The sequence below is a fragment of the Podarcis filfolensis genome (assembly GCF_964270895.1).
Source record: "Podarcis filfolensis genome assembly, chromosome: 9".
Lineage (NCBI taxonomy): Eukaryota > Metazoa > Chordata > Lepidosauria > Squamata > Lacertidae > Podarcis > Podarcis filfolensis.
In genome coordinates this window covers 24,024,137-24,047,174 of record NC_139610.1, presented here as the reverse complement: position 1 = coordinate 24,047,174, position 23,038 = coordinate 24,024,137, and the positions used below count along the sequence as shown (strand labels likewise).

General features: G+C 42.9%; 1 protein-coding gene across 8 annotated transcripts in view; it reads left to right on the top strand.

The window, feature by feature from the left end:
- The first annotated feature begins 2,871 nt into the window (after positions 1–2,871).
- The window catches only part of EXOC1 (exocyst complex component 1), a 30,328-nt gene continuing 10,161 nt past the window's right edge, over positions 2,872–23,038 (top strand). Inside the window, exons 1-13 of one of the 8 annotated variants that reach the window (XM_083630205.1) lie at positions 2,872–3,031; positions 6,304–6,437; positions 7,839–7,969; positions 9,566–9,725; positions 10,389–10,409; positions 11,521–11,708; positions 12,877–13,104; positions 14,406–14,538; positions 14,686–14,795; positions 15,881–15,934; positions 17,458–17,607; positions 18,440–18,545; positions 21,953–21,997. In XM_083630205.1, coding sequence (XP_083486331.1) covers positions 6,314–6,437; positions 7,839–7,969; positions 9,566–9,725; positions 10,389–10,409; positions 11,521–11,708; positions 12,877–13,104; positions 14,406–14,538; positions 14,686–14,795; positions 15,881–15,934; positions 17,458–17,607; positions 18,440–18,545; positions 21,953–21,997 — 1,450 coding nt within the window. In that variant the 5' untranslated portion in view covers positions 2,872–3,031; positions 6,304–6,313. The remainder of the gene's footprint in view (positions 3,032–6,303; positions 6,438–7,838; positions 7,970–9,565; positions 9,726–10,388; positions 10,410–11,520; positions 11,709–12,876; positions 13,105–14,405; positions 14,539–14,685; positions 14,796–15,880; positions 15,935–17,457; positions 17,608–18,439; positions 18,546–21,952; positions 21,998–23,038) is intronic. The other 7 variants (XM_083630206.1, XM_083630208.1, XM_083630207.1 and 4 more) reach the window with 7 other exon arrangements.

Sequence of the window (23,038 nt, the reverse complement as noted above, 5' to 3'; positions counted from 1 at the left end):
CGACTGCTATGAATGTGGCTATCATATATGCATTGCTGCACACTCTGTTGTGAAAGTGAGCTGATTTAAACCTTTATGATACCTCATTCACATTCTCGGGGCACAATAGCTCAGGAATTCTTAAGTCATTACAACTATGGAATTTTTAAAGCATTATCTTTTTAATTGGTTTGATTCAGGATCAACAAACATGAATGGCCTGTACTTTAAAATACAACCCCTCCCCCAAAAAAATTAATTATGAGCCAGCTTACACTTGCTTCTGACCACTTCAATAGAGCTTTGGTTTGCAGAGGTGCCACTTGCATCAACTGGAATGTCCTTGTGATGCATAGTTCTTGTAGCACCCCTTTACAACCCTGATTTTGGAGAAGCCATTTCACACAAATGGCACCTTTGCATTAGCGCAAACCAGCCACTCCTCAGGGAGAAGGGATTTGTCTATTACATTTCTATCCCACCTTCCCTCCAGGGAATTTAAGGCATCGCACATGGTTTCCAACCCCCTACCCCCATTTCATCTTCACAACCCTGTGATATGATGACTGGTTCAAAGTCACCAGTGGGGGATTTGAACCTGGATTTCTTCAGCTGTGGTCTGATGCTCTAACCACTGCACTGCAGTGATTATCTGACTCAATGGCAGATCTGGGGTTTGACTTGCGTGAAACGCTGAGGTCATCACACATTTCCAAGATGCTTACATCAGGGCTGCTGGAAAATCTAAACTGGCCCTAAATTTCGTGCCGAGACAAAACAAGAGGAGGGAAGAAAAGACAGAAGTAAGGGTTAGTTTCCAGTACTTCAATTATAAAGTAAGAATCACACACACAGTTTGTGGGAAATTGTTGAAGTGGCATTGTTAAGAAAGGACATTACTACACTTGCCTCCTTCCCAAAGCTGGGAAAGCATTAACTAGGTATTGTGATGGAGGTGGGAGGACTCTAGGGCCTTGTCAGAACCCCCAAACCTCTTTCCCAAAGTCCAGCACCTTGCTTACCAGCTTTGGAAAGGCAGTGCGAAGGCTGGGGGAACATCAGATGTTGCTGAGGGCCACCAAAAACGGCCACGAGGGCTGCATGCAGCCCTCCGGCCACACGTCGGACCACCCTGCTGTAGATCAAGCATATTTGCAGAATGGTGGGGTGCACAGAAGGATTTCCTAGTTTGGTTTGACTGGACAGCTGGTTTCAGATTTGAAGGGTCTGATGTTTCAGTGACTGAAACCCTGTGCTTGGTTCTGTACACCCGTAATACCTACCCAGCCTGCTAAATTTGTAAATAAACAGATTATTACAAAAGATGCAGTAAGTCTCCCGTGTTCTCTCCACTGATGAAAACTGGTCGTGCAATGAATACTCTTGCATGACTACTGTCCTGGCTGGAGGGTGGCATATTTTTGAAAGCTGATTGCTTGCTGGAGGTCGGCAGTGATCAGTTTATTAAGCTGCTTGATTTTCTGAAGAGCTAAGTCAGTGAAACAAGACAGAGCATAGCTAAAGTGCAAATGGCGGAAAACATGGAATAAATCTGACTGAACGCAAACCACAGTCGACCTTGTCTAGGTCAGCATTGGCCATCCTATTATTATTTTTCTTCGCCACCATCACTGCATCCACCCAGTACTGAGAAGCCTTTAACCGCCTGCCCTCAGGAGGAGCGGGTGGGGACCCAGGTACACAGGTGCTCTGGACTAAGTAGCACGCAATGCATTTACTCCAATAAATATCCGGAGTCCTTTCTCCTCCCAACATTGCTTATATGCCATGGGCTTTCGCCACGCCCCTTTGCCCGCGGTGGGAGGAGCGAAGGAAAGAGAACGCTAACTAGCCCCGCCCTCTTGCCCCAATCAACGCCCATCTCCACCCTTTTGGTCCTGCGCCTCCTGTTTGCATCGTTCACTCTCACAGAGATAGAAAAGAATAGAATGACCCATGCAATTATGTGCATGGAGAGTTTCCGGGACTTGCATTGGAAGCTATGTCAAAATCCACACCCACCCACCCACCCATGACAGCTGTCTATTAAAATCTCCACCATAGAATTGTAGCGTTGGAAGGGACCCTGAGAACCAGCCCCCTGCAATGCAGGAGGTATGTAGTTGTGTACAGGAATCGAGCCTGCAATCTTGCCATGATCAGCACCAAGCTCTAACTGAGTTATCTACGTAAATTTTTTTGGGGGGGGGGATTTAGCCTTTTGTTCTAAGTGCGATTGGGATCCCCAAACAATTCCGGGGCAAATTCCTTTTTTCTTTTCGCTTTCAAGTATAGCATATATTCAGTCAGTTAGTTTCTTCTTGTATGTACACTTGTTATACAGTATATCCAATGGCGTAGCGTGGGTTGTCAGCATCCGGGGCAAGGCAAGTAATTTGCGCCCCCTAACCCGTGGATCTAGGTAGGGGCAGAGAGCTGCGAGTGCGAGCGCCCCCCCCCAGATGTTGCGGCCGGCCCCCCCTGCACCCCCACGCTACGCCACTGAGTATATCCCCCCACAAAAAGTACATAATTATATGTGCACTAAACATGGTGAGACGTAAATAAAAGAGAGAAACAAAAACAGAACCCGTGTAGAAGGGAAAATAAAGCGGGAGAAGAAAAAACCCCAAACTGTATACTTTACAAAGTTGTTACTGATCTTAACCTATTACAGTTTATGTAGGAATGGATTCCAAAGATAATTGAATTTGCCCTTTTTCTAAACCTGCTTTCATTCGAAGTTAGCATAAGCGCGCAAGTTCTGAAACACTGAAAGGAGCAAGAAAGGAAATACAGCTGCTCAGAACGGTTCGTTCCCCCCCCTTCGTGTCACTCTTAATTTTTCGACATCTATGGTTATCACACTCCTTCCGTCACGTGTTACGGTCCTTACTCCGTGTACTTCCGGTTCTTTTCGGTGACAGGAGTGGGAAAGGCGAGTGGGGAGGGAGGGAAGAGGCAGCAGCGTTTCCTCGGAGCCTGACAGCGGCCGGCGGCTTTAGAGGAGCAGCTTCGGGAAAGGGCTTTTCTCCCCAGCCCAGGCTGCGGGGTAAGAGGGTCTCTCTGCATGGGGGTGCATATAGGGTGGTTATGGGGGCTCCACGGGCAGGTCCCCCCACCCGCCCCTCCGGTGCTCCTCGCCGTGGCCCCTTCGCCTCACGCCCTTTACTCACCCCACCCCATAGGCCTGCTGTCGAAGCGCCCCTCTTCTTCGGAAGGGAGTCCCGAATCCCTCACCGGGAAGCCGCCTTCGCCTGCCTTGGCTTCCCTCTCCAGGCGGCCCCATCCTAGTGCGACCACCTTTGTTTTGGCAAAATACGGGGGGGGGAGGGGCGGTTGGGGGGCGAGGTTTGTATGTTTGTTGTGTTGCTGAAGTGGCTTCAAAGCAATCCTTAAAAAAAATTATTTGGTTTTTCAAATTAAAATTTCACAGAGATAAACATAAATCGTTAAAAACAAGATTCCAAGGACTTAGTCTATCACTTAGGTAGGGACGCGGGTGGCGCTGTGGGTTAAACCACAGAGCCTAGGACTTGCCGATCAGAAGGTCGTGGTTCGAATCCCCACGATGGGGTGAGCTCCTGTTGCTCGGTCCCTGCTCCTGCCGACCTAGCAATTCGAAAGCACACCAGTGCGAGTAGATAAATAGGTACCACTCCGGCGGGAAGTTAAACGGTGTTTCCGTGCGCTGCTCTGGTTCGCCGGAAGCGGCTTAGTCATGCTGGCCACATGACCCGGAAGCTGTACGCTGTACACCAGCTCTCTTGGCCAATAAAGCGAGATGAGCGCCGCAACCCCAGAGTCAGCCATGATGGGACCTAATGGTCAGGGGTCCCTTTACCTAGACCATGGGTAGGCAAACTAATGCCCGGGGGTCGGATCCGGCCCAATCGCCTTCTAAATCCGGCCTGTGGACAGTCCAGAAAGCAGAGTAGAATGTGTCCTTTTATTTAAAATGCATCTCTGGGTTATTTGTGGGGCCTGCCTGGTGTTTTTACATGAGTATAATGTGCCCTTTTATTTAAAACGCATCTCTGGGTCATTTGTGAGGTATAGGAATTTGTTCATCCCCCCCCAAAAAAAATATAGTCCGGCCCCCCACAAGGTCTGAGGGACAGTGGACCAGCCCCCTGCTGAAAAAGTTTGCTGACAGCTGACATAGACTAAGTGGTAGATACTTGATGGGGTGGCGGGAAGTAGCTAGAAACTCAAGAAGAACCTATTGTGATGTGATGTAACAAATATTACCATTTTCTTTTCTTTCTTTTGGATAACCCTTTTTTGTTACTTTTTTTCAAGCTCAGTAAAGCATTAAAAAAAAAACCCCACAAGATTCCAAGAAGCTTCCATCCTCCCCTTTGTGGGTCCTATTATTATCAACCATTTCCTCCCGTATCTTTTATGATGATCCAAATCTTTTCCATCTCCATTGTGTCCAGAATTCACCCTTAACCTACAAGTGATATTTCAATCTTACTAATGATTTTAACTGTTTACAATGGTCTTTAAGATAAGATATAATTTCCCCCCATTCCTTACTAAAATTTTGGACTTCCTGATTTCTGATTCTTCCCGTCATTTTAGCCATCTCAGCATAGTCCATCAACTTCATCTGCCATTCTTCTCTGGTAGGCTTCAAAGCAATGACATAACAGATCACTTGCAGCCTCACGGAATGGTCCCTCTGGAATTTGTCACACGTGCGCCCACTTGCACATGAATTTGTAAACCTGTCTGTGCTTGGCTGCCCAGGATAAAACTGTATATCAATACCGGTCATAGCATTTGACATAGAAATACGGAATGATATGGTATACAGGACACGTGTCGACCCTATCCCTTCCCTACCAAACCCCAATGAGCAGGCAAGAATTATAAACTGAAATCGAACAAGAAGCTTATTTTATTTTTTAAATGGGAATATAAATCATGGTTGGTCAGCTGCGAGCAAACCGAGTGAGCTTCTGTTGCCTTAATGCCATTCAGGGTCGGTCCCCTCAGAGGGGCATCTTGAGTTAGGCCAAACTCTATGTGGATAGTTAAATGACTTACCTGGAAGAGTCCCTTTTTCCAGAGCTTTAGGGTGCCATAATTCTTCATGTGCTTACCTGGTAGTAAGTCCTATTCTGAGTGGATGTGTATAAAGGTAAAGTGACTCCTGACCATTAGGTCCAGTCGTGGCCGACTCTGGAGTTGTAGCGCTCATCTCGCTTTATTGGCCGAGGGAGCCGGCGTACAGCTGTCAGGTCATGTGGCCAGCATGACTAAGCCGCTTCTGGCAAACCAGAGCAGCGCACGGAAACGCCATTTACCTTCCCGCCGGAGTAGTACCTATTTATGTATTTGCACTTTGATGTGCTTTCGAACTGCTAGGTTGGCAAGAGCAGGGACCGAGCAACGGGAGCTCACCGCCAACCTTCTGATTGGCAAGTCCTAGGCTCTGTCGTTTAACCCACAGCGCCACCCACGTCCCTGGATGTGTATAGGATGGCACTATTATTGCACTTTAAAAAAAAAAAAAACAACATTTTAAGTTTTATTGCACTTTAGGATGGCACTATTAGAACCTCTTTCTGTGTTCCTCAAACTTGGGTCTCCAGCTGTTGTTGACTACAATTCCCATCATCCCTGATCACTGGTCCTGCTAGCTAGGGGTGATGGGGGTTGTACTCCAACAACAGCTGGAAACACAAGTTTGAGAAACACTGTAGTTAAGTGATAATCTGTCCTGTTTGTTTCAAAGTATTGTCAAGTCCACAAATGCTTGCAGCTGAAACATACCCCAATTGTTTGACTTTTTAAATTTGTCATTTGTGTAGTTAAGCTAGTGGAAGCAGCATGTTGTCTTCAGCTACTTTGGTATTTTAAACACTCAAATCTTGCTCAGCCTGTTTTTTGTTTAGGTGTAGCAAATGTTCACTTGTGATTCTGCAGCTGTTGACTCATTAATGGTTGCTCTTCCAAGTGAGTTAGGATGCGATTTCTACCACAGGCAGCTTATCTGATTTTAAAGGAAAATGTTTTCAACATGCACTTGTGTGTTTGTGAGGCCAGCATACAGTGCTACACTTGGCTTGTTAAGGATGTTCATGCATCAGCTAAAATTTAGTTTTGTTTGTAAGTTGATTTTAGCCACGTCCCAACCTCACTTCAAAGTCCTGCATCAACCAATGCGCAGGATCAAATACACTGTTCTCTTACTATATTGGTATGAGTTTGCGGGTGCCAGACACCCTCAATTCCTGGGTCCAGTAGGTGGTGGCTGAGTTAATCTATTCAGAAAAGTACTTAAATGTTATTATTATTGCCTATATCTTACAGCTCAGAGAAAATGACTGCAATCAAGCATGCCTTACAGAGGGATATTTTCACTCCAAATGATGAACGTTTACTAAGTATTGTTAATGTTTGCAAAGCAGGAAAAAAGAAGAGAAACTGCTTTTTGTGTGCCACAGGTATGTGGTTTTCTTTTTAAGCGTGGGCAAACATTTTTTCTAACTCCTAATTAAGCTCATTGCTAAATGCTGATACAGTACTTTATTTACTATCAAATTGTACAATTTCACCTATACAGTGTAGTGATTAAATGATGTGTGCATTCTAAATAAAAACAATAATCTGGTTTGTTAGGAAAAGCCACTGTACAATTACTGCATATTTCCTCTAAAAGGTGTTTTTATGATTTAAGTATAGCATTTCAGCACTTAACGTCAATTGATAGGTTATGTCTAAAGCTTATGCTTTTGCTATTGCCTACTGTAGAAGGGATTCTTGTCAAGCATGTCAGGCAAGCAGTTTTGTGTTCTCAGCTGGAAAACATTGTCAGCTGGCTGGTTATATTGCTGCGGACTTGGGATTCCTAAGTCTCACTTGGCCTTGACCTATCCTACGGAGGGGTAGCAAAGGATGCTACAAATATTAATTAGCTTACCAATGCCAGGATCTATGTGCTAGCACTGTCTTGTGAATGGCTCCCTGCCACAATACAAGTGCTAATACAATAATATTGGCAGTGCTGAGTAAATTGTCATCAACCTGCTACTGTAAAAGGTGTGCCTGTTTTACATGTATGTAAATTCAAAGGACCCTGACTGTGATTTTGTATCTCATTTCCATCCAACCCACACTTCGCCATTTTCTACTTTATATAGCGGTCAACCAAGATTTCACTTCATGCATTTGATCAATTATTATTTATTATTATCATTTATTGAATTTATATACTGCCCTATACCCGGGATGATCAAGTGTGTTTGAGTCCATGAAAGCTTATGCTACAATAAATTTGTGAGTCTTTGGGGTGCCACAAGACTTCTTGTGTTTTGTTGCAATGGACTAACATGTCTGTTCCTCTGAAAAAGAAGATATAAAGTGTTCTGTGCACCAGCACCAACATTTTAGGTGCTGCAATGTTTTGAGTCCTGTTTGCCATAAAGAGGCTTCCTAAGGGGCCATCTGCATGGGATCAGTGGCTTGCACTGATTTTTATACCGTGTTTACTTGAATCTAGTGCTCACCTTTTTTGACCAAATTACATTGCGAAAATAAGGTGTGCATTAGATTTGATGGCACATTAGACTCGATTAAATATGGTAATTGCTTTTAATATCTGCAAACAGCAAAATGTTTCCTTCCTGCTTAGCAGCTGCTGACTATGTCTGCTTCCACGTTTGAGAGGGCCTGGCTGCCTTCTGCGTTCTGAATATCTCTTAGGTTTGCATTTTCATATAAAGTAAACGTGGGGGCAGGATATCTGCTTTAGGGTTTCTTACTTGTGACTGTGGGAAAATGGGCATTATCCATCTTACATTGGTTCTTGGGTCTTGTGATGATCAGCTATTTATTGTACTCCACAGTGACAACCGAACGCCCAGTGCAGGTAAACGTGGTAAAGGTGAAAAAATCTGACAAGGGAGATTTCTACAAGAGGCAGACTGCGTGGGTGCTTCGAGATCTGGCTGTCGTTGATGCCAAGGATGCCATCAAAGTATGTCTTCGTTATAATGGCTTGAAATCTTCACTCTGCATTGGCAGTAAATGCAACTTTCATTTGTGACATATTGCCATGCCTTTGGCAGGTTGCTAACTTCAGTGGACTTGGAAACCAGGGTTGCCCTCATATGCACACTTATGAGCAACTCTTTGAAGGCTCAGACTTACTTTTGAGTAAGTGTATAGAGAAGCAGCTTGCACATCTAACTTCTGTAGAAGAGAATTTGCTTTGGAGAGAAGGTGCAATGTGCAGAGGGATGGTTTTCTGTTTCTTTCATGCACTGCACAAGAATTTTCTTTGTCTATAGACCTTTAAAATCAAACCAATCATTGCTTTGGACCTTATTCTGGATACTTACGTGCTTATAAACCACTATCTACAAATTCCAAACAGATAAATATTCAAAAGCATTTTTATTTGTTTCCTACAGAAGTAGTAAGCCTTCATTCCTCTTTGAGTTAGGATCATGTTGTTTTTGTGTTGTGTGTGAGCATCTGACATGCTGCTGTTGTACTGTAAAGCAGCTCAAAGAACATTGTGTTGTTTGAAAATGCATTGGCTTGGATCCTAAACAGCCCTCTGCAAACAGAAGGGCTCTTGGATCCAGCAGAGGCTCCTGTTGTAGCACAGGATGGGTTGCATTTTTCACTTACCTCTTTCCCCTTTGCCCCCTGCACCACCTCCCATGCTGCTCCCGAGGCTTCCCTGCCCTCTACAGCAGATTTTCTTTTTTTTGAAAATAATTTTTATTAACAGGCCAATCAGATCACGTTAATTCCAAATCACATCAATTCCAAATTACATAGCCAGATTTTTAAAATTTTGTTGGGAGTACCCATATTTCCAGCTTCGAACGGGATCCAAATATATCTCTCTTGCTGCTGCTTTGATGACATAGTTCTGTCCAAATAATAGTCACAGTTCTATTCAATCTTCTCTTTGCTGTTTTCCTCATCTTCTTGTTGTTATCATATATTCCTTTCTTTGTGATCTCTGATAGTTTCCACAAGCGGGTTGAAAACAAACGTTGTTATATCCTGTGTGGCTTTTACATTCGTCCAAGTGCCATATCAGAATAAACAGACATCGTTTCAACACTCCGTACAAAACAATTCCCACAGTCTGTTCTGTTTTCCGCAGACCTGCCGCTCTTATAACTTTTTTTCAGGGGGCCCTGCCAGGCCGAAATCCCATTCCAATATAGTTACAAGCCATAGTCCTCCTCCCCCTCTACAGCAGATTTTCAAGAAGGAATATTAATAGCGATGAAAGTCCCCACCTCTGCTTCCGTTAGTGGGAGCATCCCATGAATATACCTGATGAAACGCTTCTGCCTGCTGAAGTTTTTTATAGATCCACACCATGCTTTTAAAGCACATTCAACGCACCTTTAAAGCACCTGACTTTCTCAAAATAATGCTGGGAATTGTAGTTCACAGAATTACAGTTCACAGGATTCTTTAGGAGAATCCATGCACATTTGAACGTGTGTTAAATGTATTACTTAGATCTGCCCTTGGAATCTAAAACAGTATGTTGGGAATGTACTATTATGATTTTTTCCCCATCTGTTTTGTCCCTGTTTTTCAGGAAAATCCCGAGTTTGACCTGCATTTTGAGAAAGTGTACAAATGGGTTGCTAGCAGTATAGCAGAAAAGAACACTTTCATTTCATGCATCTGGAAACTCAATCAGCGGTATATTAGAAAGAAGATCGACTTCATAAATGTTAGTTCTCAGCTTCTAGAAGGTAAAAACTTTAGTTGAATCTTTCATAATGCTGTATTCTAGTTAAAAATATTAATTTCATCATACTTTAAAAGTAGTAGAAAATCACGTTTGTATTGCCCTCATTCATGCATATACTAACAATAACTAAGGCTTTTATTGGCTTCATATGTCTTTGACCTAAATTAGGACATGGTCCACTTTCCTGGAAGTTCTTTTGAAATTAATTAGCTTGGTGAGTGCAGGATTGAGGCATGTTTTGCCAGGGACATTCTGCAGTCTTGGGCTTTTGGACTCCTGTACATCATACTTGAAGAGCCTATGTAACTTATTAGTCGCTAAAGCTAAGTTTAAATTGTTATCAGATCAATTTTAATGTGTCCTGCTTGGCAGGTCTAACCTGTCCATTCTGAGAAAAGCAACTGAATACAAGTTTAGAGTATTAAGGTAACTGTTAATTACACAGCCTGCATGCTTGTATGTTTAAAAGCTTAATAAGAAATCACGTGGTCTACCAGATGTTGCATGTATATGAAGAAATCTGCTTTGTAGTCTACTTAAATTTCAAAGCTTTGACTCTGTGACGATTTATTGCCATTTTTGAAAAATTCTGTGTTCGTTCACTGCTTAGCTAATATTCTTTGCTTCCTTTCCTCTGCTTTTCAAATCCTTTCTAATTCTCCAGAACTACCTAAAGTCGCAGAAGGTGCGTAACACCTTTTTCTTTCTGTTTTTCTTCTTCTGTGTGACTAATTCAGTTGCTTTTTGCTTTTTTAAATTGCCTATGACCCATCTTGTTAAGCAAAACACATTTCTTCAGGTCACTCAGGAATGTACTGAAAATGCAGGTGGAAATACTATTCAAGAGTTTTTAAATTCATAACTCTTTGAAGCCTTAATGCTGCAAGGAGCAGCTGAAACATCTCCAAATGTGAAGAAACGTCATGAAAGTACTGTTTCACAATGCAATGCAAATGGTGTTAGTTATTTAATTAACTGGTAATGCTGTACTGAAATCGAACTGTATTGGACAGAGGCCATAGATTGTATTCAGCTGACTATGGAGGGAGAATCAGTACTTTTATTTTTGTAAAGCAAGCACCCATTTAAAAAGCAAGGGCAGAAAATGGCAAGTAAGGGGAAAGAGATCAAACCTTAGAACTCCGAGGATAAAATGTTTTTATGTGACTTCTTAAAGGTGAGGAATAAGTAATAGAGATGGACACTGGAAAAGAGCCAGTTTTTGTTTGCCGTATCAAAGGTTTGGTTGTCTGCTGCCTTAAAACAGGCATAGGCAAACTTGGCCCTCCTGATGTTTTGGGACTACAACTCCCATCATCCCTGACCACTGGTCCTGTTAACTAGGGATGATGGGAGTTGTAGTCCGAAAACATCTGGAGGGCTGAGTTTGCCTATGCCTGCCTTAAAACCTAGGTAGGATCCTGGCAGGGGCAAAAATTACCTACCCAGGTAAGGTTCCAGGAGTAGGTCTTCAATGTAGTCAAAGCCTTTACCATTCAATAAATTGCAGTTATCACATTCTGTATCAAAGGGAGCCTGAACGAATTAGAGCAGAATGTCAAACATTAAATGACACTAGCCTCTTTTTTATATTGAAAAGGACTTGGTAAATAATAGTGTTTCCTAACTTACCATTTGAAGAAAACTCATGATGCTTACATTGTATGGACAGCTCTCTTCCACTTTCTTTGGCATTGTGGTCTTGTCAGTCGTTCAAAAAGATTTTGATCACCTAGGTTAAGACGGTAGCCTTGTATCCATTTTTCATGAACGCAATCTTTTTCTGCTCTCTCAAGAATCGGTTCCAAGCGGTGAGAATCAGAATGTGGCTGGAGGAGATGAAGAGGTGGTGGACGAATACCAAGAGTTAAATGCAAGAGAAGAGCAGGACATCGAAATAATGATGGAAGGCTGTGAATATGCCATCTCCAATGCAGAGGCCTTTGCAGATAAGTTGTCCAGAGAACTGCAAGTGCTCGATGGGGTAATGATTTATTTTGAAATATGGCAGTGTGCATAGCAAGAGATAATGGAAAGGTTCTCAGCTTATGCAGAATATGCTTTGGTTTGGACTTAGGCTTGGGGCAGCCATTGTGGTTCTCTGCAGATGTTCTGGACTCCAGCATAGCCAGTGATCCGGAACGATGGGAGTTGTAGCCCAGCAAAATATGGAGGGACCACCAAGATTCCTCATTTGCAGCCATGCCTTGAATTTAGGACCTTTACCTGTCCATGCCTCACATCAGGTGATGAATGGTGTCAGAGAACTGCCATCAGCTCAGAGGCGAGAGGTGGAAGGGCAGTTGTGTTACAGGGAGCCTCCACAGATCTTGTGAAGCAGTTCTTCCTCTGGCGAGGAGGGAAGCCCCACCTCCAGTGGGGAAGGGACGCAGGGATCAGAAGATGCTAGGGAGAGCCTCAACACTGAGCCTGAGCAAAGCGGAGGGGAGGCGAGTCCCCCTTTGCCAACGCCCACTCTGTGCAGTAGGCTTGGGCGCAGAGAGGGGAGAAGGATGGGAGTCACACGATTGTTATGCTGAGGAAGGTATAAGGATCGCCCACTCCCAGATTCTGCTAGCGACTGAGCAGACATGGACTTGCGACGCTCTGCACCGTAAATAGTTTGTACAGATAATAAAGCCTGGAAAAGACAGGTTGGAGTCTTGCCTGTTTGCTCTCGAGCAACCACACCCAAACCTGACAAATGGCTTGGACAAAACAGCCAGGGGGACCGAATAGGGAAGCCTGGTGGGCCTAATTAGGGCTGTGGGCCAAAGTTTCTTCTACCATTGCTACTTACCAGGGTTTGTGGCCGTTAAGCCGTCCTGAACTTAATGCCCTTTAGATATTTTAGACTTGCACTCCCATCAGCTCTAGCCAGCATGGCCAATGTTCAGGGAAGATAACATTTGCTTTTATATTTGTTGGAAGCAGCCCATTACTTACTTACTTACTTACTTACTTACTTACTTACTTACTTACTTCTGGAGGGCTCCAGGTTGATGCATATGAATACTGGTGTAATAATTCTGAGAGAGTTATGGTTGTTGTTTTTTAATCAGCTGTGTTCCAACTTGGTGTCATTGCATTTAGTGACTCCCAACTCTTGAAATACGATGGAAGATGGGTAATGGATATTATTTCCTTTGCAGGCAAACATCCACTCGATCATGGCCTCTGAGAAACAAGTGAACATCTTGATGAAGCTGCTGGATGAGGCACTGAAAGAGGTGGACCAAATTGAAGTGAAGCTGAGCAGTTATGAGGAAATGCTGCAGAGCGTGAAAGAACAAATGGACCAGATTTCGGAAAGCAACCATCTAATTCATCTTAGCAACACTAACAACCTGAAATTACTTTCAGAGATAGAGTTCCTTGTTGTAAGCATGTGACATACTTACGTATTTATTTGTTCAAACACACAGTCAACCCAAACCGAAATTTGAGTGAATTACAATAGATTAAAAAGTAGTTGTCACACTGCCATTATATTTAATGCCGATAAAACACGTTTAGCTGTTCAGCTCCATAGCTTTAGGTTCAGTGAGCTACTTTAAGTGCATCCAGGGACTTTGGCATGTCCAGTACACTTTTTGACTATTCCCCATATTTATTAAATTTCTTCTCTGCCTTTTTTTGCAATGAAGCGCACAAAAAAGATAACCACAAAAATGTGTGCGTGTAATAAAAATAACAACAGATTTAAAACTCTACAAACAGATTAAAAATTGATTTGTTAGTTTTAAACTAGCAGCTGATAGGTGTTAAAAAACAACAACCAGGAGCCCAGTAAAATTGCCTCAGCCGGGCTAAAGGCTCAGGAAGACCGTCACTTCTTTGCATAGGGATAGCAAAGAGATTGGTCTCCCTCAAAAGGAACTATGAAGCCTAAATACACCTGGCTCTTTCTTGTGTTCCTATTGAATGCATTTCAGATGTTGGCAGAACATAGGACAGGGTCTCTTCAAAGATCTTAAAATGCATGTGGGATAAGATCGCCCTGTTGGTAACCTGGTCTCAAGCCGTTTAGTTTTAAAGATCATGACCAGTGTACTGAATTGAACCCATAGCTATACTTCAATGGCAGCTCCTGTAGGCCTGCTTCTCAAGTCAAGCTAAGGCAAACAGAGTGCTGCCTGTGGCGGGCACTTCACCAGGCGAAATGGGCTTTCTGTCTTGGTGCAGTTTACTTTTGGTTCCGATGTGTTTGTGTGCTTAAGTCAACTTAGCGATCTGTATGGGGAGTTCAGTTAGCGGCAGCTGTGGGAATTGATAAAAACGCTAACATGCACATCAATGCCCAAGGTTATTATGGTGGGTGGAAATTAGGTTAGTGGTGCTTGTTTGGAATATGCAAAATAGTGCAATGGTACCTCGGGTTACATACGCTTCAGGTTACAGACTCCATTAACCCAGAAATAGTACCTCGGGTTAAGAACTTTGCTTTAGGATGAGAACAGAAATTGTGTTCTGGCGGTGCGGCAGCAGCAGGAGGCCCCATTAGCTAAAGTGGTGTTTCAGGTTAAGAACTGTTTCAGGTTAAGAACGGACCTCCGGAACGAATTAAGTACTTAACCCGAGGTACCACTTTAATCTGAACTCCTTTCTGTAGCCTGTGAAAGATAAATAAGGCTTTAAAGTTTCGCGCTTGCCCTCCCAGTGTAAACGTTTGTTCTTGCAGAACCATATGGATTTGGCAAAAGGTCACATCAAAGCCCTCCAGGAAGGAGACCTCTCATCTTCCCGGGGCATTGAGGCCTGCACTAATGCGGCAGATGCACTCTTACAGTGTATGAGTGTAACTCTTCAGCCAGGTAAGTGTTTTTCTAATTAAAGAAACCGCCCCCTTACCATTGTCTTTCTGCAGCTGAAGTCTTCTGGTTTCCCCCAGTCCTTTTCTCCTTTCTGAAACTTTCCTTACTGAAGCAGTATTTTGTTTTGGTTGCCTCTTCTGATTATAGGGCATGAGATGCTCCACGCTGTGAAGCAGCAGCAGCAGCGCTTTAGCGATTTGCGAGAGCAGTTTGCGCGGAGACTGGCCAGCCATCTCAACAACGTATTTGTTCAGCAGGTACCTTGACTCTTTTCCAAACTGTAAATTTTTTGAAGATGAATGCTCGATTCAGTTTTCAGAGACTTCTGTAAATTCTATATTTCACTGAAGGCTTCCCTTAAGCCATCTGACTGCTTTGCATCACTTTGCTCCCTTAATGATCAGTGGCAAAGAAAATTTAGTGAAATGAGCCAGCCATTCGCTATATCCCAGACCCTCAAAGTGTCTCTTATTTTCCAGGGACAACCCCAGATTTACAGAAGCCGTCCTGGTTTCTGATTTGATCCCAGAATGTCCCGCTTTTCCTTAGGATGTCCCTATTTTCATTGGAGAAATGTTGGAGGGTATGGAGTTATCCGACCTCCGAGCCATCTGGAGGCAGCTCTGTGTAGGGAAGTTTTTTAAATGTTTAATGTTTTAGTATGTTTTTATATATGTTGCAAGCCGTCCAGAGTGGCTGGGGCAACCCAGTTAGATGGGCGGGGTATAGATAGTAAGATGATGGAATAGGATGTCCCTATTTTCATTGGACAATTGTTGGAGGGTATGTATATCCTTTATGTGGAAAATTAACTAAACACTGGCATCTCAGTACTACGGCTCCAGTGCACAAATATTCTGGTGAACTGATGCTACCTGGTTCTCTGCAGTGCAAGAAATAGGATATGAGCATTGCTTTTCCATATCTTCACTGCTAGAAGATGGAGATGGCCAGGAGATTAGATGGCTTTACAAAATAATGAGTGGAGGCCGGGATAGGCCTGTTTTTGGATTTTAGTTACAATATGCAAAAATGGAGCATGTTTTAGAGCCAATATATTTTTGATTTCTGCCTATTGTAGGAGGAATACAGTGCCTTCCTTGTGAGCTAAGCTTCCCAGGGGAATTGGTCACTGTTAAGAGACCAAACATTTATCCAGATTGAGAAGTTTATATATTTTCTTTGTATGGCACTTACAAATTAATATTTGGTCTAACTTCTGTATCACCTTTGTTTCTGAAGCTTTTAAGTTGTCACATGCACAGCTTAATGTTAGGAATGGGTTGTGTGGGCATCTCTATTCAATACAGTGTTTACATCCCTGCATTTTATCTCCACATAGTTTATAGAGCTGGAGAAGGGTCTCATTAACAGGTCCTACTATCTTTCAGTTCCTGTGAGTACAGAGAATTTGAATCAACCTGTTTTAATTTTACTGAGTCGTCTTTTAAAAAGCTTGCTAAGCCTAATGTATGTCCTGCAGTGTTGCCTCTGCAAAATAGAAAATATGGCTTCTGTGACTTGAGGAAACAAGTCCTTCTGAGGGTTACCTCGACACCAAAGCTTCCTACGTATTGTAAAATGCGCTTTGTAAAAGATGCACAACAAAGATGTTGAATCAACATAGACTGGGTTAGAGCTGTCTCAATGTGATTTGCACAGTTGGTAGCAGGGAAGGCGAATGAAAACTGCTGGTTTTATTTACTTTCTGTTATTTATTAAATGTTCATACCACTCTTCATATGACGATCACAATTCACTACTAGAAATTAAATTGTAGTGAAGTCATTCCTGAATATCACATTATTGTCCTCGGTAGAGAACAAGCAGGACCTGCTGCAAAATATTGCAGTTTGGAGTGCTCCTGCTTAGAATTGCCAGCCAGCCATGCCTTTTTAAGGATATGCCACACTCCTCCCCCTTCCCCAAGGCTTTCTGTCCCCTAACCACCCTCCCAACCCCTGCAGTCAGTCAGCATTCCATGCCCACTGACCATGGTCAGTCTTCTTTGGGCTGTTTTGGGTCTCTTCCCACCCCCCACTCCCAGCCTCTGGCAGGATTTCCCCCAAAGATTTGAGTACTTCTGGAACCTTGGGGTTCCCCCACGCCTGCTGATATCTTCCTCTTGTGCGTGGATAATGCCATTTGGCATACGTAAGGATCCACATTAAGAGAATGAGTTTGCAATTAGTATATAGGATACCTGGTTTTCCTGGTACCTGTGATGTCTACATGTGAACGTTGGGGCTGATCGTGTTTAGCATTTTGTTAACATAATATAACTCAAAAGGGAGTGAAACCAGCTTTGATAAGCTTTGTTAAATTGTGTCTAACAGGGAAATTGAGATACTGCCTCTATCTCGGGCTTATTATAGAGTGAAGATGAATGAATGGGTGACAGAATGGCTTACATGTCTGTGAACGATGTCTATTAACTGGCACTTTTGTATTTCACATCTTGTCCGGAGTTGCATTTTTAAAGCATACCATCAAATTTATATTGTTTTACTGTGTAAAATAATATTGAAGAAATTCAACCTAAATCTAACAAATTGGGCTTTTTTTACGCTATATAAATGAATCTGGTGGGACAATATCTTAGCTGTCACTACAAAGTTAATGAGAGCAATATTGAAATTTCAAACAGAAAATGCAAGTCCCGATGAGAATGCGTTGTGATTTCTAACACATAATCTGTAGCTCAGCATTTATTTTGTTCTTTGAATATTTTGTGTTTTTTTATGTCTGTTTTCTTTCTTTCAAAGTACTGAAAGGAACACAGAACAGCTGCAAAAGCATACCTGCTAAATGGCAAGGCAGATCTTTTATCTGGCAAACTGGCAAATTCCCAGGGTGTCCGGGTTTGCGATTCTACTGTCATGTTCATACAACTTTCTTCTGTTGCTTTCCTCTGCCAAGGGCCATGACCAAAGTTCCACTCTTGCTCAGCACTCCATTGAGTTGACCCTACCGAACCACCATCCCTTTCACAGAGACTTGCTGCGCTATGCCAAACTTATGGAGTGGTTAAAGAACACAGATTATGGAAAATATGAAGGGCTAACAACGGTGAGTGGCTCAAAGTGAAATATAGTATGGGATGTAATCAAACAGTCTTTTCTTCTGCTAAATTAGTTTACAGTGTGAGATGACGATGCAGCAGTCTAGGGCCTATTAGCTCTTGAATAATAGGAAATCTCCTTTGCACCACTACTGTGCCCTCTTCAGTCTAAGTTTATTCCTTTTGATTTATTGAGATTATGAGTCTCAAGATAAAACTGCAACACAATTTGCCTTATGCTGCCTGCTTCCTCTGGTGCTCAGAGTTGCATTTTCAGTTTCTTCGTCTGTAGAGATAACTTGCATATCCAGGCAACTCCCCACTCGTTTGCAACTGCGTGCAGGCGCAGTGCCGCGAAACAAATAAAGAATTCAGTTCAAACCCAGAAATGGCATGGAAAGGGCAAAAATGGCACAAAAGAAGCAGCTCGGAATCCCAGGAGCTTTTGCAGATGCAATCCCATGAGCCTTTGCACCAGCCTTTGAGGTCTGTGGAGAGATGGAGCTTGAGAAAGGAGGGTTGGAGGGAGTCTGGTAGGTGTTGTTGGTTTTTAAAAGCGTTTTTCAAGGGTTTCCAGAGGTCGAATGGGGGTTTAGAGATGTTTTAGATGGTGTTCCCAGTATACACAATTTCACTTACATGTATGGTATCCAGGAATGTAAACCCCTCACAGAGGCCCCAGGTTGCCTCCAAGACTGAGGGAGCCTGGCACGCATCGCGCATGCCATCACACCCGGCACATGTTGTGCATTCCAAATTTACGTCTTTTGAAGTGATCTGCCATATATTTCTCTCCCGAGAAGCCACTAAACCATTAATGTGTGTTCATTTTTCTTTAAGAACTATATGGACTACTTATCACGGTTGTATGACAGGGAAATAAAGGATTTCTTTGAAGTTGCCAAGATTAAAATGACAGGGGCAACGAAGGAAGGGAAGAAGTTTGGTAAGTATATAACAGGTGCTCCCTTTTTTCAGTTTTGTGTCAGAATGAGCCGAAGGAGGTTTCTACTTTTGCGACTGACAGCAGATATTTTTGCAGCGACTGCAAAAGTGTTTTAAGAAGTTTCGAGTAAGGGGTGCAGGTGTCGCCATTTAAATTTGATGTGCAAATTGTGGAGACTAAAATTCTAGTGGTGTTGTGCCTGACAAGTGGCAAGGGGACCAGCAGCAAGTTCTTTTAGCTCTGCTTAGTGCTGTTTGATATTTCTGAAGATGTGATCCAGTGAGTCTTCTGTATGAAAGCTCATTTTGATGGTGCTGGGGTTATGTTCAGAGGTCTTAGTTAATAGTAAATATTCATGAGCATAAATATTTGGAATGGATCATGAGGGCTTTTCTAAGTTTCACTTACGGCCGTAGGGAGTTGGAGATGTTGGAATTTCTATCCTGAGGAGAACATGGTACGTAAAGGCTTATGTTGGAATTTAAGACATTTTGTCTTCCCTAAGTGATGTTAACTTGAATGTATCTTGCCAAGGGAGACTCTGCATCCTTTCCTTTTAAAAGACAGAACTGGAAATAAATTGTGTAACGTAACTTGTACCCTTTGGAATAGAATACAATTTAAATCAAAAGAAAACTGCAAGCAATTGATAGTAAGCCTTCAAGAATTTTCATGGAGCCAAGTGGAGCTTACAGCAAAATCCTGTTCAGGATTCCAAACACTCCATCCTCATCCATTCTCTCTATTCCAGCTTTCAGTCTTTCTCCTCCAACAGTTAGGCAGCATTCCATGGCTATTTAGTACACTTAGTACTCACTGGGTTGTTTGGGGGTGTTCCCCAGCCCCTAAAAGATAGTTTGTACTTTCACAAACCTCAGTGTTTCCCCAAGCCTACTGATATCTCTCTCTCTCTTGGGATGGAAGCTTCCATTTTGGCTACATAAGAAACGGCACTTGCAATCTGAACATCAGAAATGCAGGGCATGATTACGTAAGCTATAATGCAGTGGAATATTATGTGTTGCCTAAAGGGACCCTTTTTAGATAATGGCCCATGATAACCCATTATATTCAATGTATGGGGTGTTACACCTTCCCAGATTGACTGTTTTTAAATCTCTCCTTCCGTACAGTGACCTCCTGCATTTTCAAGAATGTAGGCCGCCCTGTCCCACAGTGCGGTGTCTCTGATAGCCAGGCCTCTGTGTACTCTGTAAATATGCAATCATACTGCCCCAATTAATATTGGGTGCAGAATTTAGCATCCTGGGAATTTCAGCTTGTCCTCTTTTCTTTTTTTAAGGCACACTGCTAGCCGTTAAGGCTGCTAAGTTGAGCTCAAGCACAGACATATATGAACAGTGTTTGGTGAAATTTCCAAATCCCAGAGAGTAGACAGGAATAAATTCTAGTGTTTGGGAGCTAGCCTTCTATTTTTTTGTTTATTCTTTATTTATCTACCCCACCCCACCCCCAAATGTTCTTGGTGAACATGTAAATTTGAAAACACTGAGGGAGGAGGAAGGACCACAATAAATAGATATTATTTACACACATACATATTCAGAGGCCCTGTGACAGTGACCCCATTCTTTTCTGCATTAGTCCATGCCCATAGGCTCACAAAATATCTTATTTGTTAATATATGTACAGGGTTTAGAAAATTTTAGGCACTTTATGTGGGATAACCAGCCTCATAACCAACATGATCAAGTCTAATTAATGCATGAAGGTGTTAGAGTAAGCTGCCCTGCCAGGCTTAGCTAGGTTACACCCTTTCACCTTGTGAGGAAGGTAATCAAGCCTATTGCTGTACCTCAGTCAACCATAGAGGCTCATTGTGTGAAGAGATATTGAGCTGGCTGCTGCAGCCCAGATCTCATGGCTCTTAGCAAGCCATTATTTTACATGTAGTGTTGTATTTACTGTGAACATTGCACATCAAATCTTCTGTGTATGCAACCTGTCTCTCCAATTGTTGCTACTAGATTGGAATTCAACCTCCAAGTCGCATTCAGTAATAAGAAACCTTGTGTCCTGTGGTTTTGTGTTTGCGGCCTGACAGTTTTGCCCTCTCCAAAAGTACATAAATCCTACCAGGTTTCTATGTGGACAGGTGTATGTTATTACTGTAAAATCAGGATGGAAATGTTAATAACAGCTGTTGTGAACCCATAGGAAACATAGTTTGCCTGCAGAAATATTGCCCTGCCTCAGTCCCTCTGTCTCCCCAGCCCTCAAGGGTAGGAAGGGTAGAGGAAAAAATCCTCTGCAGTGTGTGATGTAATGTATGTTTGAAGTGAAACACTAAACTGTTTCATTGTGAATTGCATTTAAAACTTGGAAGGCATTTAGTGTACTCAACACGCCACATGGAAACGATGGTTATGGCATTAAAAAGCATTTTAAGTTGCCAGTAATGAGACAATACTTCAGGTTTACCAGATATACAGGAGACTGAAATTTAGATAATTTCTCACAGTCTTGGGGAAGCGCCATAGCTTTGTGTGCAAATAGTTGCAGGTTGAGTCCAGAACATCTCTGGGTAGGGCTAGGGAAGACTTCTGTAGGAGACATCTGGAGATCTTCTGCCTTTCAGCATAGACAATACTGAGCTCGAAGGACCAATGGTCTGACTTTGTACAATGCAACTTCTATGCCCCAGCTGTCATCAGATTGTAGAAGTTGCTTTTTCTACAACGGAGGATTGCTTATCTATGGACAGTGAGCGTTAGTTTAGGCTTTTCTGTGCATGTGCAGCGGTACATAGAAGTTGAGGTCTGCCATTGTCAAGACCATGCAAGCATTAAAGCAGTGGCTTGAAGTGACGCTTGGCCTTCCTTAGAAGGTGACCAAGAGGAAATAATGCATCATTAAGAGCTGCCCTCACATCCCTTGCCATGTTTCAGAGGATGCTGGGGCAGAACTACTGGATCGTGGGCAGCCGCTGCTAACAAAACGATGGCAGAATCCCCTGTGATGTCCCTAAGGGATCCTGGGACATGTGTCTCCAATTCACATACTACAGCCTCTCTGGACCACCCAAATGTCTTCAGCATCTGCCCTCTCATTTGTGTCATATCTTATGAATGCCAAGTGTTCCATCTGCCATAGCATGGCAAAATGGAGACCCCCTGCACAGTCGAGTTTCCACACACACACACACACAAACTGGAAAATCTTCAGTGTGCTACCGAAACATAATCTACATTTTCCCGCATAGTTAAAAATTCCAGATGGGTACCTCCCCAGCTATGTTTGTTTGCAACTTGTAGTTACTTGCTTCTCATAGTTATCTGCATGTTTCTTTCCAGCTAGTGCTTAACTTGCATCTCGTGCATGGTTTGTGCAAAATGCATTTTTAACTTGTCTTTGTCTTTGATGCTTGCAACCTAATCCATCCCAGCTACACTGCCTCGAAAAGAAAGTGCTGTCAAACAGGAGACGGAGAGTGAGTATGATGAGCGCTTTAAATGGTTATTGCCAGTGCATTCATGTCTGTGTAAAACGTAATTGTCATGGCAAAAACCTATTAATACCAGAATTCTGTTAGATGCAACGTTTTTGCACAAATTCGTGAGTGCTACAAAAATCATAAAAAGGAGCAAAACCCGACAATGGACCCCTGTAAGACGGGGTGGAGACAGATCCTTTTCTCACTTATCCCTCGCTGGACAAATATGGCAGGGTGAATGGTACCTGCTCAGCTCTGGGGGAGCTCTCGTTTTTAGCCAATCCCAACTGGCTTGCTCTCGCCAGCCATCAGCTGATTGGCAGTGCCAGGAAGCCTCCCTTGCCAATGCACAATAGGGACTGCCCTGTAAGCTTCCTGTTGTGTTTCTACTTGCCCCTCACCTGATGTCATATATGACATCAGGTTTGGGGCAGATTTTGGAGAACCAGTCTTGGAGGCCACATAGGGTCCCATATTGGGCCTAATTAAACCCATGGGTTGAAGGTCTCTCTTCCCTGCCCCCTGCTATAAGAGATCTTCAGTGTAATACTCATTTATAGGCAAAATACAATAGAAACATTTTTTGCAATTTGTTTTTAAACTAAGGCCATTGTCTGCACCGATACTTTTTTGAGGCAAGATAAACACCCCCGTGAAAATTTCACAATGGAGCTCTGATTTAGCCTATGGGGAGTTCCTGCTCATCTGCCCTGACGATTACAGGCCTATTCGGGATTACAGACAGTGCTACCAGAGGAATAATTGCCATGAGATTCTTCTGCACCACATAATGCTTGCCATGTGGGAAGCACATTCTCCTTCATTTTTGTGCAAATGGCAGTCATGAGTGTCTCATCATGTTTCCACTAAGAGCTTGTCTATGCTACAATTCAAACTGTGGCTGCGTGAACTTGCATAGCCTTTTGTATCTGGTGTTTTTTTTAAAAAATAGATGCCCCCAGCCTTCAGTGACCTGACTCTCCCCTTATATCCACTTAACATCTGTTTCAAATGCTTAGAGCAGGGATGACCAAATTC